This window comes from Epargyreus clarus, unplaced genomic scaffold (assembly GCF_041222505.1).
Source record: "Epargyreus clarus isolate Ecla_fem2 unplaced genomic scaffold, WU_Ecla_fem_2.2 ptg000007l, whole genome shotgun sequence".
NCBI lineage: Eukaryota > Metazoa > Arthropoda > Insecta > Lepidoptera > Hesperiidae > Epargyreus > Epargyreus clarus.
In genome coordinates this window covers 3,388,246-3,405,664 of record NW_027332215.1, presented here as the reverse complement: position 1 = coordinate 3,405,664, position 17,419 = coordinate 3,388,246, and the positions used below count along the sequence as shown (strand labels likewise).

The window sequence follows — 17,419 nt, the reverse complement described above, 5'->3', positions numbered from 1 at the left end:
CTGGTGTTGCAAATGTCCATAGGCGACGGTGACTACTGTCCATCAGGTAGCCCGTCTGCCTCTTTAGGTATAATTATAAAAAAAAAAAAAAAAAAAACCTAGCGCTCGGCCCTATGAAAGGGGGATACGTTTCCTCCCCTCAACCCTGGAAGAATACAGGATAGTCCAGGCCTAATTGACCGCCCTCTCGGAGTGTGAGCCGGACCTCTCATGGTTCTGCTACACCCGAGAGAATCCCGCCCCGGACGCTTCGGAACGCACATCCCACCACAAAAGGGTAGGCCCGGGTGCGTGTTTCACGTGCAACTGGACCACATGGGACAGGAGGAGCTCGTAGGCTCTATAGGGTCAACGAGCTTCTCTACATGCCGGGGGTAGTTGTTGACGCATGGATGGGCCGCTGCGGTTTGGCGCAATGCCACAGATGCCAAGGCTTCAGCCTCTCTTCATACAACAGCTTCGGGCGCCTTAAGTTTGCCCGGTGCGCGGAGGCACACGCAACTCGGGAGTGCCCTCTCTCGCGATACGCTCCGAGCAAGTACTAAGGAGGGTGGCACCTGGTGCGTCCACCTACGACCCCCAATCCCCGGCATACGCCAAGCGTGCAACGCCACTCCTCCCCCCTAGGTACCTCCTGCCAGAGGACGAGCGCCCACCGCTACTACGGGAGACCAAGTGCATCATGGAAGAGCATGCTGGCACGGCTGGTGCGTCTCTGATGGCACCCGCCAACGCGCCGGCGCCAGGGCGGCATGCCGCCGTGAACAGCGCCGTCGCGAAAAGCGTAAGAGACTGATGGTGGCGGATCGGCAGGTCTCACTTGCCGAGTCGACCCCCCAGCATCCAGCCGTGGCAGTGACCCGTAACTTGACCGGTAGGACATCCAAAACATCCTAGACGGTGGTGCTCCGACCTTGGTGGCTGGTGACTTCAATGCAAAACATCTGGCGTGGGTTTCCTTAATGCGTTGGCCGACCGGCTGTCTGTTCCGTCGGAAATCCCAGAGTTCTCCAACAAGCGTTGAGGACGGCCACCGGGGGGCTTTTAGTGCGGTAAAAATCCCACATAGCCCTGCGTTGCTTTCATGTCGTCGGGTACCTTTTGATGGTTTGAACAAAAAAAAGAATAATTAACCTATTTATTGCTGTAGTCTTATGGTTACATACCTATCAAATTCAACGGTCGACATGGAAGGTGCAGGTGTAGTAGGCAACGTGTAGTTCTCTGAACATCCAGACACGGTGACTGGTTTGGGCACGAAAATGATGTCTCCTCGTATCATAGCTGCTTGCGTCCCGAGCGATATCCAGCCGACAAGCAAGGTTGATGTCAATCCACCGGCTAGTGCACCCTGTAAAATGGTTAAATCCACGTGAACAAAATTTAAATAAATAATTAAATAAAATTTTAAATATATACGCCAAATAAATATCCAAATAAATCAGGAATATACAAAGTCTATCACAAGCCTTGGTAAGGTCAAAATTTCAAAACCCGTTGTCGGAGTTTTAGATTTGGTTAAATAAGATTCGTTTTGCCAAGTACATTGTCGTTTGAGTATCTGGTACCTGGATGAGCTTTGCTCGATGTTGTAATAATAAAACAAAAATACCGATTATTTGAAATAAAAAGTCACAAGTGTAATTAGTTTAAGTTTTTAATTAGGAACAAGTAAAAAGTTCCTAACGAAGTACAAGTAACTAAGTACTCACTTTTTTACAATTTACCAATTAATTACTCATACTCATACTCATATACTCAAGTAGGTGGTATTTTTATCATCATCACAATTTTAATTATGAAATCGGGAATTAATCAACCTAATACTTCCTTCCATACTATATTTCGGGTATGTCTTGGATTTTCATTTGGAAGATGGACTTTTAACGTAATCGGTTGCTTAACTCTAGAAAAAGCTACATATAACATGACATGCATGAAAACAGGACTGGACTTCAAATCAACCCCAACAGATTCGAATGTTTGTCCTTAGGATTTGTGTGTCCACAAATAGTCACAGCAAATGCAGATCTAATGGGAAATTGGTGACGCTGCATGGTGCATCCCAGTGGTCCCTTTGACGAGTCTAGGGTTATCCTTGGTATATGTACTTCTTTCCCGGATTGTTCACCAGTTTTAATTTTTGCCTTTATTATAACTACCTTTACAATAATTACAATGAGTCTTACACCATTGCCTTCTGAAATGTCTAAATTGCGCAACGACATTATTAATGCATTTTTTTTTTCAATTTTAGTTCGTGTGGGGGCAAGTCTGAAATGTTGACACTATTGAGAAATTCTGTTGTAAATTCGAGTGCTCCTTCAGGTTGATCTTTCAATGAGTCATGGCTATAGTAAATTTTGTACTCGCCGGGAAGTTTGGCAAATATGTCATCATTAATTTGTCGAACATCTTTGTTAAGAGGCGCGAGTATCGCTCAGTCTTTCATCCCTTCTTAATTTTCATTGGCTATACAGTTACCAAAAACTCCATCAATAAGATAATTGCTTGAAATCATATTCTGACGTTTTCTTTTAATGAGTCTTTACTGTGTGAAGTTTAAGAAACACGTATGGGACGAGCGGGAATTACAAGGTGCTCTTTAGACGAGACGCGGCGTCGCGAATTTACGGCGTCGGGATCCTCGATCCTCGGGCATTAAGAAGGTTCTAGAGCGCTAATGTGTCAAGAGGAGCATCTGTCGAAGGATAGCGTATCCATGCCTAGTACGAACATAGATGGATGTAAGAATGGGTAATGTCCGTACATTCTTTTATAAAGAAACCGAGCAGCCTTTTTCTGTAAGCACTCGAGTAGCTGCACAAACTTTATCTCATAAGGATCCCAGACGATTGCACCAAATTCGAGTCTACTTCTTATATATGTTCTATACTTATATACTTATACTTATATACTTCTTCAGTGTACAAAGTAAAAAAAAATAGGCTTATTAAAATCCGATAGCACTCCCAATATAAATCCCAGTGTTTTACTAACATCACTACATAGATATTCTATATGATGTTTAAAGTTAAAACAGGGATCCATTAAGACTCCTAGGTCCCTAATAGTTTCAACCCGTTCTAGAGCCTCGCCAGATATTTTATAGGTGTGAAGATACGGAGATGAAGATCTGGTAACTGTAATTGTGTGATTTTACATTTCAATGTATCGAATTGCATACGATTTTCAGTGCCCCATTCCACAACAGCATTAATGTCATCCTATAGGAGCTGAGTATCAGTGAAATCCCGTACCCCTAAAAACAATTTCAAATCATCCACAAATAATAAACAAGTAGCGGTACTCATTACATTCGGCAAATCATTTATCATAATTAAAAATAGGGTTGGACCCAACCTGCTGCCTTGATTCAAGCCTGATGGCGTATAGTAGAGGTCAGACTGAAAATAACCTATTTTTACATATTGCCTACGATTGCTTAAATAAGACGCGAGCATCTGAAGCAATCTCTGAGCAAAACAGGACATGACAGGACTAAGCTGGAACGCCTCGGAGAAGTATATCTCCCTTACATCCTTCAAACTAGAACCCAGCAGCGCTTCATACTGCTGTTATAAATACACACCTACGTTGTAAAATAAACTTACAGTGGAATTAATCCATGGTAAGAAGAGCCCCATCGAGAACAGTCCGAGCAAACTCCCAGCCGTAATGCCCGCTAAGCTCTTGCCGGCTTGTATGAGGGCACCCATGTGCTCCACCAAGAAAACCAGTCCTACACACGCGAAGCCTGGACAACAAACACAGAAACAGTTATAAAATTTTGTTAAATGCTAAAAAGTTGTGATATTAAATAAAAGTTTAGATATAAATATGTTAAAGTTACGTTATGCACATCTACATTTTCAATCAGGACTGAATTATTCAAAAATAAACATCATTTAAACGTTTCCGTCTATTCCTTCCATTTTTTGTATGTGTGTACCAATTTAAAGCATTAGTATATGCTTTAATACACGGCATTAAAATATTATAGTCCATGCCAAACTTTTAGTCCGCTCGGAAGCTGTTACGCGCAGGTTTAGTTAGTAATGATACTCCGTAACGTAAGAACACACTAACGCAGCTATGTACCCGCGGGCATGTGCGGGCGGCATTGGGTGTCGGGGGGTCCCGCGCTGTCTTCGTCCCGCTATAGTTGGGCCATTACGAACGTGCGAACTGAGCCATAAATCATTTTTTTGTATCTCCCGCTCACATTTATAGGCATATCAGAACTCCCGCTCGCACTTCTAGTGTTGTTTGTAACAACAAAGAGATTTATCGATAGTCAATAGCAGGTAATCAAGGAAAGGTAGAGGAAATAACGTAAAATATTTTAGGATGTATTTCTAATATCTGCTTTTAAAACAAACGATATATTCAATGTTATACAACTTAAATTAATAATAGTTAGTTACGACCGCGTCGTTTATAGCTACCTGCATCCGAGCAGCATCCCTTTATCGATAACGAGTTATGCGACATTGTCTCATTCCTTTACGTCATGTATTATGACTCGGTCGCACGTTTGTAACGGCCCAACTATAATATCTACAAGTTTCTGTATTCGGAGCGGACTAGCAGTTTGGGGCGTTTTAGAAAAGTCCGAACACCGGAGAGTTTTAGTGCGGTAAGAATTCCACATAATCCTGTGTCGCTTCTACGACACCTTCGTACGTTACCTTCTGAAAGTTTTCTTCTCGTCAACAAAAAACGCGTCTCCCAAGACGTGCCACTAGTCTAGTCTTCAGCTCTCCTTATTCTGTCACGTACCCCTGCCCGACACGGTAATATAGTGAGCAGTGGTAAATATAATTGCAACGCAAAAACATACCTATTATTACAACGATGACCTTCATAATAAAGCTGGCCGTCCTCTCTGATATCGGCTTGTTGTAGGCCGGTCTTATAAGGTCTTCAAAGATCACTCCACACATAGAGTTTAGGCCTGTCGACATTGAGCTGAAACATCAATTAATGCACTCATATATGTATAATGACGTAGCGCAGATCTTGGCATAAGCGTAAGATGAATTTTCTGCTGGAAAGATAAGTTTACGAAAAAATAAAAGTATGGACATTCTCCTCCCCACCTCTCCCAGAACTTTGAACTTCTGTATAATCATACTAGTTAAATATCATGCTTTAAACCGCACCGAAAAGGTAATTAAAGACGCCACTTTCATTTTTAAGGCTTTATTTAACATCACGTACGTATGTACGTCGTAAGTTAAATTGATCTGATACTATTGAGCTAATTATTTTAAATTGGTAGGAAATAAAAGCTTTTACAGTGGTGATAGCAACAATAAATCCAACCAATATTATCTCTCTCTCTCGGACTCTCGTGGAAGAAAGCAGAATCCGACTTGTGTCTGAAATCGAGGACTCTCTGGAGCAGGTCTCGACATGGGGTCGACTTAACCTTGTTGAGTTTAACCCCACAAAGACACAAGTCTGCGCGTTTACCGCTAAAAAAACCCCATTCGTCATAGCGCCACGGTTTCAAGGTATCCCGCTCACCATTGGTAAAAGTGTGGGGATCCTGGGAGTTGACATATCGTGTGACGTGCAGTACCGGGGTCATTTGGATGTTAAGGCGAAGTTGGCATCAAGAAAACTGGGCGTCTTGAACAGAGCGAAGCGGTACTTCAGCGCGGGGCAACTCCTTCTGCTTTACAAGGCGCAAGTGAGACCCCACATGGAGTACTGCTCACATCTCTGGGCAGGGGCGCCCCAATACCAACTTAACCCACTTGACTCCGTGCAGAAACGCGCGGTCCGAATCGTCAACGACCCGGTGATCTCCGATCGGTTAGAACCTTTGAGTTTGCGGAGGGACATAGGTTCCCTCTGTGTGTTCTACCGGCTTTACAATGGTGGGTGTTCCGAGGAACTATTTGACCTGGTGCCTACGTCACCATTCCTCCATCGCACCACTCGCCGAAGGATGAAGTTCCATCCACACCAACTGGACTCGTGGCGGTCCTCCACGGTTCGGTTTGCACGGACGTTCTTGCCGCGGACGTGTAAGATGTGGAATGAACCTCCTGAGGTATTCCCGGAGCGCTATGACATGAGGCTCTTCAAAAAAGGTGCAAAAAGAGCTCTCATACAAAGCCGGCGATGCATTGGCGACTCCTCTGGTGTTGCAAATGTCCATAGGCGGCGTTGACTACTTTCCATCAGGTAGCACGTCTGCCTAATCGTTAGGTTATAGGATAAAATAAAAAAAAAAAATCCTATTTTATCCTCCTAGTGCCCATTTACGCTATATAAAGAACCTATGAGTAAAATTCCAGCAGTTTCCTAAAAAAGTAAAGCAGTTTCTAAAGTTCAACGGTTTCCCTTTTCATTGATCTCTGGCACAGCAACACTATTCATTTAGTCAGACAGTCATCTCGATGTATTATATATATGTGGGATCGTAGAAATGAGAGGTTGATCATTAATTAATTCTTATTTTATTTCCCAGAGCTAATCTCAAACACAACGTACATCGTTAAACTCACTCACTGACTCCTTCAGTGTTGCTACTCCAACCACATTAATCACTTCGTCAGAGTTGGTGTATAAAAAAAAGAGACAACAAAATCAAAATCTAATCATGTAGGTATTATCCCACACAACCATCCTGCTCATTCATCAGACCCTGATGAACTGTAATCGTAATTATAGGTTTCTTTTCTAGGCTTATTATAATAATTTCTATTTTCATCTTGAATTTTTTTATAGTTTCTTTAGCTTTTATTTTTGAATCATATATCCTTTTATTAAAATTATTAATACTTTTTTCTTCAATTAACTTTCGTTTCTTATTTTAAAAATATGTCAAGTGTCAATACATCAACCCAATTGGTAGCGACATCTACAAGAATTCCGCTGTCCACAGTCAAGAGTTTTATTGCAAGGGAAAAGTCTGTTACAGGACGGAAGCAAATTTAGATCTCCAAAAAAGGATTTATTGAATATAAGATTGACACCCTACTTAAAGGATATGGCCACAGCGTTCTTTGTGTACCACCCTACCACCCAGATTTCAACCCAATCGAAAATGCAATGCAATGCTAAAAAAATGTGTCAATGAATATGGATACCATAATGATGTTAGCGAAAGAAAAAGTTGACACTATCACAGTACTAGAGTGGAAAAATTTATGTGGTCACGCAATAAAAGAAGAAAAATAGTTTCATGGTCACAACGCCGTTTTTTATAACATAATGGATCCATTTATTATAAACACAAAGACGAAGACACATCAGACGAAAGTGAAGATGAAGACGAGAGTGATAATGAAAATGATGATGATGCAATGTCCGGTATATAATTTTAAATAAAGAAAATAAAGTTAGTTAAACACACCATATTTGCTGCATTATACGATGGTGATTTGTCTGTATCTGTGATTACAGACACAGACAGAAAATATTTTAATAAACAAGAATGCCTCTCTAACTTATTTACGTATCGGAAAGATACTAAAAGGAGAATGCCCATTCTTGGTACTGATTTTTCTCATGCGTCAAAATGAAAGTAATATTAAAATTATTTTTTGATTTTTTTACATGATTTGTCGATCAGAATAGTTTCTTTGAACAGGGGATTCCATTTAAGATAAAATAAGACGAAAGGTTGATTGTTGTTCTTAAAAATTAAAATGGCGGTATTTTAGACTCGAAATTCAATAAGATCAATTAGTGTTTTGACTAATGATTTTTCTCATGTGACAAAATGAAAGTAATATTAAAATTATTTTTTTATTTTTTTACATAGTTTGTCGATCAGAATAGTTTCTTTGAACAGGGGATTCCATTTTAGATAAAATAAGACGAAATGTTGATTGTTGTTCTTAAAAATTAAAATGGCTGTATTTTATACTCGGAATTCATTATTTTAGGTTTTTAGGATTATTTTAGGTTTTTTTACCTACTACCTTTAAAAGTAAATGGAATATGTTAATCGAACTACATTATAGGTACCTACTATCAGTTAAAACCGACCATGAATCTATCGTCGGATGTTTTCGATGTTGAGGTTATGTAACATTTTGGTAAATAACTTCAGATCCCGGGTGCTGATCTAAAAAATAATTATTGGTGGTAGTATTTGGTTAATTATAAATCGTCTACAACAAGTTTCAATTTGATGCAACTCTGGACGGCGGTCCATACATTCATGGGCATTGTCCTTTATTTTTGATTGTTTTTAATCTGACTCTACTTTTGGTGTCCACTCACACTAACGCAAAGCTTAGCTTAGACCTTTTGGACTGTGACTGTATCTAAAAGCGCTTCTTATTTCGCGGATATACAGTACCTGTAGTACTGTTTTGCGTAAAGACAACGGTGATGCTGCTATGATACATGCTGTAGAGTTTTGATTATTATTAGTATTAGCGGAAGTCATATTTCTTGTAATAGATGGCTTAGAACTTAGTGCAATATGCCCTTTTTTATTACATAACTGACAAATCTCTTCTGCCGCTGGACAATTTTTGCGCGAATGTACCCGTTCTCCACAAAAGAATCATTTCGGCATTGAGAATAAATAACTGCAGCGTTATTTTCAGGTTGCGAAGCTTCTTGTTTTGTATCTATCAAGTTTGATTCATTTTGTATAGCGATAACCGATATACCATTGTTAAAGCTTAAATAACGCTAGATTATAAGCTTGGTCAATCGTTAGAGTCAATTTTTTAAGGAGTCTCTGTCTTATTCTATTCGAAGATATTTCAGATATGAAAGCATGTCGTATATATCCTCTTTTACGAGTTTCCGCGTCGACAGCAATAAATTCGCAGTCTTTAGAGAGTTGTTTCAATGCTTGCAAATATGTATCCCTGTTTTCGTCACAGCGATGTTTTCTAGTAGCAAGCGCATGTCTGGCAAAAATTACGTTCTTGGGTTTCACGTGAGGTGTTTTTCTAGTACGGCGATCGCTTCATCATAATTTTCGACATCACTTAAGTAAGTATATGTATATGTTGGGCGATATATGATTAATCAAGAGTTGGTGCTTTCTTTTCTTCCAATCTAATTTAGCAGAAGTCTGAGGTTCCGTTACTTCGATAGTGACAAAGCTTTCAAATGTTTTCCGCCAATGTTCCCAAGCTTTATTTGCAGAACTAGTACTTGGATCGACGTCGAACCTTTCAGGTCTCAGACAATTATTCATGATTCATAATTTTGCTAATTTTATTGAAAAACCTCTACAATTTATGTATAGGTTTTAATTAGCAAAATTTATACTGATATAATATACTTGACAATTGACATTAATGTTTTCTTTTTACTTGTTGTCGTGGTTCGACTCCGGCGGCACCACCGCCACACCTATTTCTACCTAATAACAGCAGTGCTAGGTGCTGCTGTGTTCCGGTTTGAAGGGTGTGGTAATGGAGACAGACTTTTCCGAGGCGTTCCAGCTTAGTCCTCAGGGGTAGCGGCGCATCTGTGGCCGACCTCAGGTAGGAATATCTAATCCTATCTGGGGTTGATTACAGATGTCCATGGGCGGCAGTAGCCACTTACCATCAGGTGGACTGCATGCTCGTCTGCTACTCTTATATTATAAAAAAAAAAAAAAAAAAAACTTGTGTCTATGCTGTCTAAGTATAATAAAGAAGGTCTATAACACTATACTTTCAGAAAGTCTAGCATTTCCCATCGTGTAGTCGTCGTGAAAATTGTTCTCTTTGGTCAATAGTGTGATATTCTTTACGGTAATACTGTCGGATCTAAAATTTGTCTTCAAATCGTGCAATATCAAATTTCCAAGTATCAAGCTGACATATATAGCCTCATCCTTGACAACGTGAATTATAGTGTCAGCAAAACAGTCATCGATTTGAAGTTTAGAAGTAAAGTGACCTTCTGTATTGATTTGTGTTTTGCCTATACCAGAGAGACATAATTTAGGACAATTCTTATACTTCTGTCTGTCATTTCCGAATTCTGCCAATTTTGTCATCTTTATCAGATTTACTTCACTTCCGGTTTCTGTTAATGAAGTCATCTCCACATTGTTTATTTTAATCTTTTTATAGGGAGTCTTCTCCACTTCTTGTTTCTGAATATTAAGGTATTTTTTCGACTGAGGACAATCAGTCCCTTTATGTCCGAATTCGTTACATCGGAAACATTTTATGCCTTTCTTACAAGCTGGTGCCATATGATCAGTATCGCCGCAAATGTAGCATCTCTTAACTCTTTGTCCTGTCCAGGTTGAAGAAGCTTCGCCAGCAGAATTATTTCATCTAATATTATTCTTGGAGTTATTATTTCTATCAATTTAATTAACTAGATATTTTTTTTGAGCACTGTGCACTTAAATTTCAGTACATTTTTTTTTACCGCGAATAGTCGAAGTTGAGGAAAAATTAGAAAAAAAAATTCAGAGAGGTCAGACTCTCACCTAAGTCTTCCCCAAGTTTGTCGTGGTACTTACGGGACAGCCTGTATATTTATAATGTATGTGTAAACTCCTTTTGATTCCCTTTATTTTGATACTCTACTCGATAGGTTTGGTTAACTTTTTTTAAAACGTGTTACTATTTCGCGAAAAAAAATCTACCATTTACGCTCTATAAAATATATAACTTCAGTATTCAAAATTCCAGCCATTATTTTACCTCGTTAGGGGTAGGGGATAGAATTTCATTATTTTTATCCAGCAAGCCAGATACAGAATTTCATAGAGTTTGCTTCAAAATTGACGGTTGTTCAAATTAACTTTCAACCCCTATTTTACCCTCTACGGGGTTGATTTTTCAGAAGGGAATAAATATGTGTGTCCTTATTCCTATTCAGAAAGCCAGATACTACATTTAATAGTCGTTGCTTCAAAATTAAAGAATTTCAAAAAACTGTCATCCCTCTCAGGGGTAGAATTTCCAAAAGGCCTTTCTTAGTACTTATTTAGGCTATAATCTATGTGCAAAATTTCAGAAATCTTAGGTCGGTGGTTTCGGCTGTAGGTTGATTTCAGAAAAGATAAAAGAAATTAGTCATTTTGTTAGTCAGTCAGTCACCTTGCTGTTTTATATATATATATACATACAAATATGCGTTTATAAAATCCGTTAAATTTTCTTTGATTTGATACCCTACTCGATAGGTTCGGTTAACTTTTTTTAATGTGTTACTATTTCGCGCCAAAAATCCGTCATTTTGATTTTTTTCTAACACCTATCTAAGGACACTCGGGTCATTGAGGCAAAAAAGACGAAATTCATCCAGCCGCTTGTTAGATCCGATCGAATTAAGAAAGACAAACATGCAAGATACGCGCGAAAAACATAACCCTTCCTTGGCAGTCGGGTAAAAATATTGATCTCATAAATAGTTAATTGTATCAGGCGTTACTTTGCGGAAATCCATGCTATTAAGTTAAGATTAAAACTACTTCGCAACAATCCGCTACAAATATGTATGATGGTATATATTTTAAACCATGCAGTATGTACCACCCTCCCTCCCTCAAAGGATGCATGCAGATGCAAAAATTAAAAATATACACCACCATACATACCACCACCAACACGTGTTTCGCTCCAAAACGGAGCATCATCAGGGTAAGTTGACTCTACGACGGTTAATCGCTAAGTGACGCTGTCAACCTAATGCATGCCTTTTATAATGATATCCAACCCTCCCCTCCACAATGAAATGTAAACAACTGATGACAGTTGTGTGATAATAAGGTTATAGATTAATTATTCGCATTAAATCTGCGAATAATCATCTGTTTACTGATTGTTGGTAAAAATATGAAGTAAAGGAGAGCTGGACACATTAATTTGTTCATTCAGCAGTGTAATCCTACTGTTGTTATTGTGCTTAATAATCTCCCGTTGTTCTAATATATTAAGTCTACAGCCCTTGTCACCCGTGTGTAAAATTTCATACGTATGGTTACTTGGCACATTATGGCCCGCGTCTAATAGATGTTTAGCGAAATTTGACTTGTCTGCGTGACCACTTGTATACGCGGCTAGATGTTCGCGATAACGAATATTAAAATTTCTCCCAGTTTGACCGACGTAAACGCCATTGCAATCAGAACAAACAATTTTGTAGACGCCTGATTGTTCATGTCTACCTCTTTTTTCTTTACAGTTACAGATGGATTTAATATTATTGTTTGTTCTGAAGGCAACGCTGATGTTATGACGGCGAAGTGTTTTAGCAATACGCTCTGAAATAGGACCGAGATAAGTCAAACTGGATCTATACTTAGGAGGAACCACATCCCTTGGTACCGCATACAATTGATCACGCACCATCAAACTTCGCTTCTTACGGATAAGATTATCCACCATCCCCCTACTATACCCATTGGCAACCGCAATATAATATATGGTATTTAATTCAGATCTATAATTTTCTTGTGATAATGGAATAGATAGTAATCTATTTATATAACAGTGAAACGCTGCTAGTTTATGTTGCCATGGGTGGCAAGAGGATGCCGGAATTACCGTATCCGTATGTGTCGGTTTGCGGAAAATTCCAAAGACATGTTTATTGTTGATTCTACTAATTGTAAGATCTAAAAAAATTAAAGAATAATTTTGCTCAACTTCTAATTTAAATTTAATTTTAGGGTGAATTTTATTTAACTTATTAACAAATATATCCAGTTGTCTGTCGGTCCCCGTCCAGCATATAATTATATCGTCAACATATCTGTAATAGTATAAAATATGTTGATGGTTTAAAATATTCTTATTTTCGTAATTATCCATAAAAATATCTGCCATCAATGGGCTCAAAGGAGAACCCATTAATAACATGTGAATAATCAATTTTATTCACAACGCGAAGGTTTAGCAATGGGTTCTCCTTTGAGCCCATTGATGGCAGATATTTTTATGGATAATTACGAAAATAAGAATATTTTAAACCATCAACATATTTTATACTATTACAGATATGTTGACGATATAATTATATGCTGGACGGGGACCGACAGACAACTGGATATATTTGTTAATAAGTTAAATAAAATTCACCCTAAAATTAAATTTAAATTAGAAGTTGAGCAAAATTATTCTTTAAATTTTTTAGATCTTACAATTAGTAGAATCAACAATAAACATGTCTTTGGAATTTTCCGCAAACCGACACATACGGATACGGTAATTCCGGCATCCTCTTGCCACCCATGGCAACATAAACTAGCAGCGTTTCACTGTTATATAAATAGATTACTATCTATTCCATTATCACAAGAAAATTATAGATCTGAATTAAATACCATATATTATATTGCGGTTGCCAATGGGTATAGTAGGGGGATGGTGGATAATCTTATCCGTAAGAAGCGAAGTTTGATGGTGCGTGATCAATTGTATGCGGTACCAAGGGATGTGGTTCCTCCTAAGTATAGATCCAGTTTGACTTATCTCGGTCCTATTTCAGAGCGTATTGCTAAAACACTTCGCCGTCATAACATCAGCGTTGCCTTCAGAACAAACAATAATATTAAATCCATCTGTAACTGTAAAGAAAAAAGAGGTAGACATGAACAATCAGGCGTCTACAAAATTGTTTGTTCTGATTGCAATGGCGTTTACGTCGGTCAAACTGGGAGAAATTTTAATATTCGTTATCGCGAACATCTAGCCGCGTATACAAGTGGTCACGCAGACAAGTCAAATTTCGCTAAACATCTATTAGACGCGGGCCATAATGTGCCAAGTAACCATACGTATGAAATTTTACACACGGGTGACAAGGGCTGTAGACTTAATATATTAGAACAACGGGAGATTATTAAGCACAATAACAACAGTAGGATTACACTGCTGAATGAACAAATTAATGTGTCCAGCTCTCCTTTACTTCATATTTTTACCAACAATCAGTAAACAGATGATTATTCGCAGATTTAATGCGAATAATTAATCTATAACCTTATTATCACACAACTGTCATCAGTTGTTTACATTTCATTGTGGAGGGGAGGGTTGGATATCATTATAAAAGGCATGCATTAGGTTGACAGCGTCACTTAGCGATTAACCGTCGTAGAGTCAACTTACCCTGATGATGCTCCGTTTTGGAGCGAAACACGTGTTGGTGGTGGTATGTATGGTGGTGTATATTTTTAATTTTTGCATCTGCATGCATCCTTTGAGGGAGGGAGGGTGGTACATACTGCATGGTTTAAAATATATACCATCATACATATTTGTAGCGGATTGTTGCGAAGTAGTTTTAATCTTAACTTGATCTCATAAACTCGAGTCTGAGAGAGAAGATGATATTATATTCGTCAGTGCTCACCTCAAAGCAGCGCTAAAGACGCCGCTCATGAAGATGCCAGGTAAAGCTGGTATGGAACCTGTGATGGTCATCACGAAGTAAGGGAGTAACTGATCGCTCTTCCTTATGGCACCCGCAGTAAGTGGATCGCAGGTAGCGAACGTGGCGTAGATGACTAGTCCGGTGTAGCAACACAATGACACGATGATGAAGATCCCAGCGGCCATTATGAAGATTGTTCTGGAAAATAATATAAAAAAATGATAGGAAAATTGAGACATAGCAACTGAGTACATATGTATTATTGGTTTAGAGCGAGAACTCATTAACTGACATAGTATGCAAAATTTTAGTAAAGAATCATTATTAGTAAATTGCTATTCACACCCATGAATATCTGTAATCAACCCCAGATCCGAAGATTCGATTTCTATCTGAGTCGGCCACAGATTGAGCTCTACCCCTGAGGGCTAAGTTGGAATGCCTCGGAAAAGTATGTCTACTTTACAGAAATTTACACGTGTGGCGGTGGTGCCGTCTGAGTTGAACCAGAGGCTTATACCTTCCAGAGACTTCAAATAGTTTTGCGGTTTCTTGTGGTTGAAATAAAACAGCTATTCCGCAGATTCGCGTGAAGGCATTGAATACCTTTTTATATTACTTGCTATAAGTTAATAATTCTATACTATTCACAGAGTCATAGATAAGTATAGATATCTCACCGCCTTGTAATTGAAGGAAGCCATTAGATGGCTTAAACGGCTGACAATTCAAGTCAGCCATTTAATGGCTGTCATGGTGAATTTACGTGAAACAATGCCGACAGGCGCAGTTAAGTGGTGCAAAAACACGTAATCGAAGAAAAAATGCGGAGAAATATCGTTTCATTCGTAAATGATGTAAAAACTACACTTTTTTCATATTTTTCAAACGTGAAAATAGATGACAGTGACAATTTCAATTGTCAAAACTGGTTAGATTTTCTTGTTAGGAATGAGTTATCTTTACTAATCTATGCTCAGAGTACTTACATTCTTGCCCTCTTCAAAGACGATAGAGCCAAGCATCGTTGCACCATAGCCTGGTTGACGGAACACGAAGCGAGCCAGCTAAAATAGTTACCGAATACCGTCGTCCAAAAAGTATGACGAATGGTAGGGTCCGGGTCCATACTGAAAATTGTATTTGGTAATACGTTTACAAAGTTGTACAATGTAAATTGAAGAGTTATTATACTTGATCTTTAAATCAAGCCTCTTGATTTTTAATTTGATTTTACAAGCCGTAGCATGACGTGTACTTTTTCACATTTTTAAGAGTCCACCAAATGATAAATGGTGACTTCTTCATCAATAAAAGGTTCTGTCTAATACGTAAATCAGCCGGCTCTACTAAAAAAAAAATTACATACTTGAAAAACTCCAATCTGTCCCCTTCCTTATTGATTCTGATGACGTCATCAATCCCTCCGAGACGAATGGTGCCGTAGACGAGCACGAAGATCACTCCGAAGTACATAAGCACAGTCTGAAGAGTATCCGTCCAAACTACTGCCTTTAGTCCTCCCTGGAAAATTGAAGCATGTCGGTAAGCATACTATGCTTACGCTAGATGTCTGTCCGTGCATCTATTTCATTTATAAGCATCGTCACATCATGTTACGTTGAACGGCAAAATTTTAACAAAATGTGTTAGTGTGGCGAATGTTATATTTTGTTTTTACCTTTTAGATACGAACGACTGAATCATTATTAGAAGACTGAATCGTCACCATTTCAAAAATCGAATTTAGTCAACAGGTAGTAATGTATGGCTGGCCTTTGATGTAATACTTATCCTAAATTACAATTTTCTGTGTTCTAGGTGTCATGTATATTGTACACACACAAAGAACATCCAAACGAGGAACAGAAATCTAGATTCGTCATTTAATGACATGTTGCGTGGTAGGATCAAAGCCGGTGCGCTTTGCTTGTCAAACTGTTGTCGCGTCCGTTTTGCTACACAGATAAATACGAGTATTTTAATAGAAAAACTGCTCGCACGGAAGTTTTCGATACTGCAGTAAAACATAGACACGTTGACATTGGTCTTGCTTCAACAACGTTTATCCCCTAGCATAAATTGCAGCGTGCTTGACCCGTTTTGCTCCCGTCAATTGAATTGTTAAGCGTGACTTTGAGGGCAATCTGAGTGGGGACGGCTAAACTGTCTCGACTTACGGCGAGATTAGATTTATATAAGATGCAATTTGTGTAACGACTTGCGTGGATATATCATTGAAATTGCTGCACATAGTATAACAATATCCGTTGTCATGTTATTTGTGGAATAGGCGGAAGAGGTATTGGACGTAGACGGAGTTTATTGCGTTTAGTGTGTGTGTGTGTAGTGTTTTCTATACTAATATTATAACGAGGAAAACTTTGTTTGTTTGTTTGGTTGTAATGAATAGGCTCAAAAACTACTGGACCGATTTTAAAAATTCTTTAACCATTCGAAAGCTACATTATCTACGAGTAACATAGGCTATATTTTATATGAGATAAATAAATTTTGAGGCGGTACAAAGTTTGCCGGGTCTGCTAGTATTATAATATAGAAGTAGCAAACGAGCAGCTCGCCTGATAGTAAGTGGTTACTTGCCATGTAATCAAACTTTGATACGATTAGAGTCCTACCAAAGGTCGGCCACAGATGCGTTGCTATTCCTCTGGACTAAGTTGGAACGCTTTGGAAAAGTCTGTTTCCCATTACACACCCTTCAAAGCAGTACATAACAAGCTCTTATCTGCTGCTGCTGTTATTAGACATAAAAAATGTACATACTTAAACATACATAATACAACGTTGCGCGTGCGATACTTCTGTAGGAAAGTATGTGAAAACCATGTTCGTGTCTCCATCACTGCACTATGCCCCATCGCCTTAACTTATGAACAGATCTTTCATTGTTACTCACCAAAGTAGTGTAGAAGATGCACACGACGCAAACGATCGGTGTTATTAAGTGCAAGTTGATACCGGTTACTGAAAAGTTAATAAGCTTCACATAAATCGAGTTTCTTTTAGGAGAGAGAGAGAGTTTGAGGAGAATTAGTTGTTATCAAAGGTGACTTCCAACCTCTTCTCCAAAAATGTT

General features: G+C 38.7%; 1 protein-coding gene across 2 annotated transcripts in view; it reads right to left on the bottom strand.

The window, feature by feature from the left end:
* Positions 1 to 17,419, bottom strand: part of LOC140743249 (sodium-coupled monocarboxylate transporter 1) — a 50,372-nt gene that overhangs the window by 9,438 nt on the left and 23,515 nt on the right. For both annotated transcript variants that reach the window (XM_073074378.1, XM_073074379.1), the window contains exons 4-10: positions 17,240 to 17,307; positions 15,689 to 15,843; positions 15,309 to 15,449; positions 14,299 to 14,517; positions 4,844 to 4,971; positions 3,615 to 3,757; positions 1,167 to 1,351 (exon numbers count right to left, since the gene is read on the bottom strand). In XM_073074378.1, the coding sequence (XP_072930479.1) occupies positions 1,167 to 1,351; positions 3,615 to 3,757; positions 4,844 to 4,971; positions 14,299 to 14,517; positions 15,309 to 15,449; positions 15,689 to 15,843; positions 17,240 to 17,307 (1,039 nt within the window). The remainder of the gene's footprint in view (positions 1 to 1,166; positions 1,352 to 3,614; positions 3,758 to 4,843; positions 4,972 to 14,298; positions 14,518 to 15,308; positions 15,450 to 15,688; positions 15,844 to 17,239; positions 17,308 to 17,419) is intronic.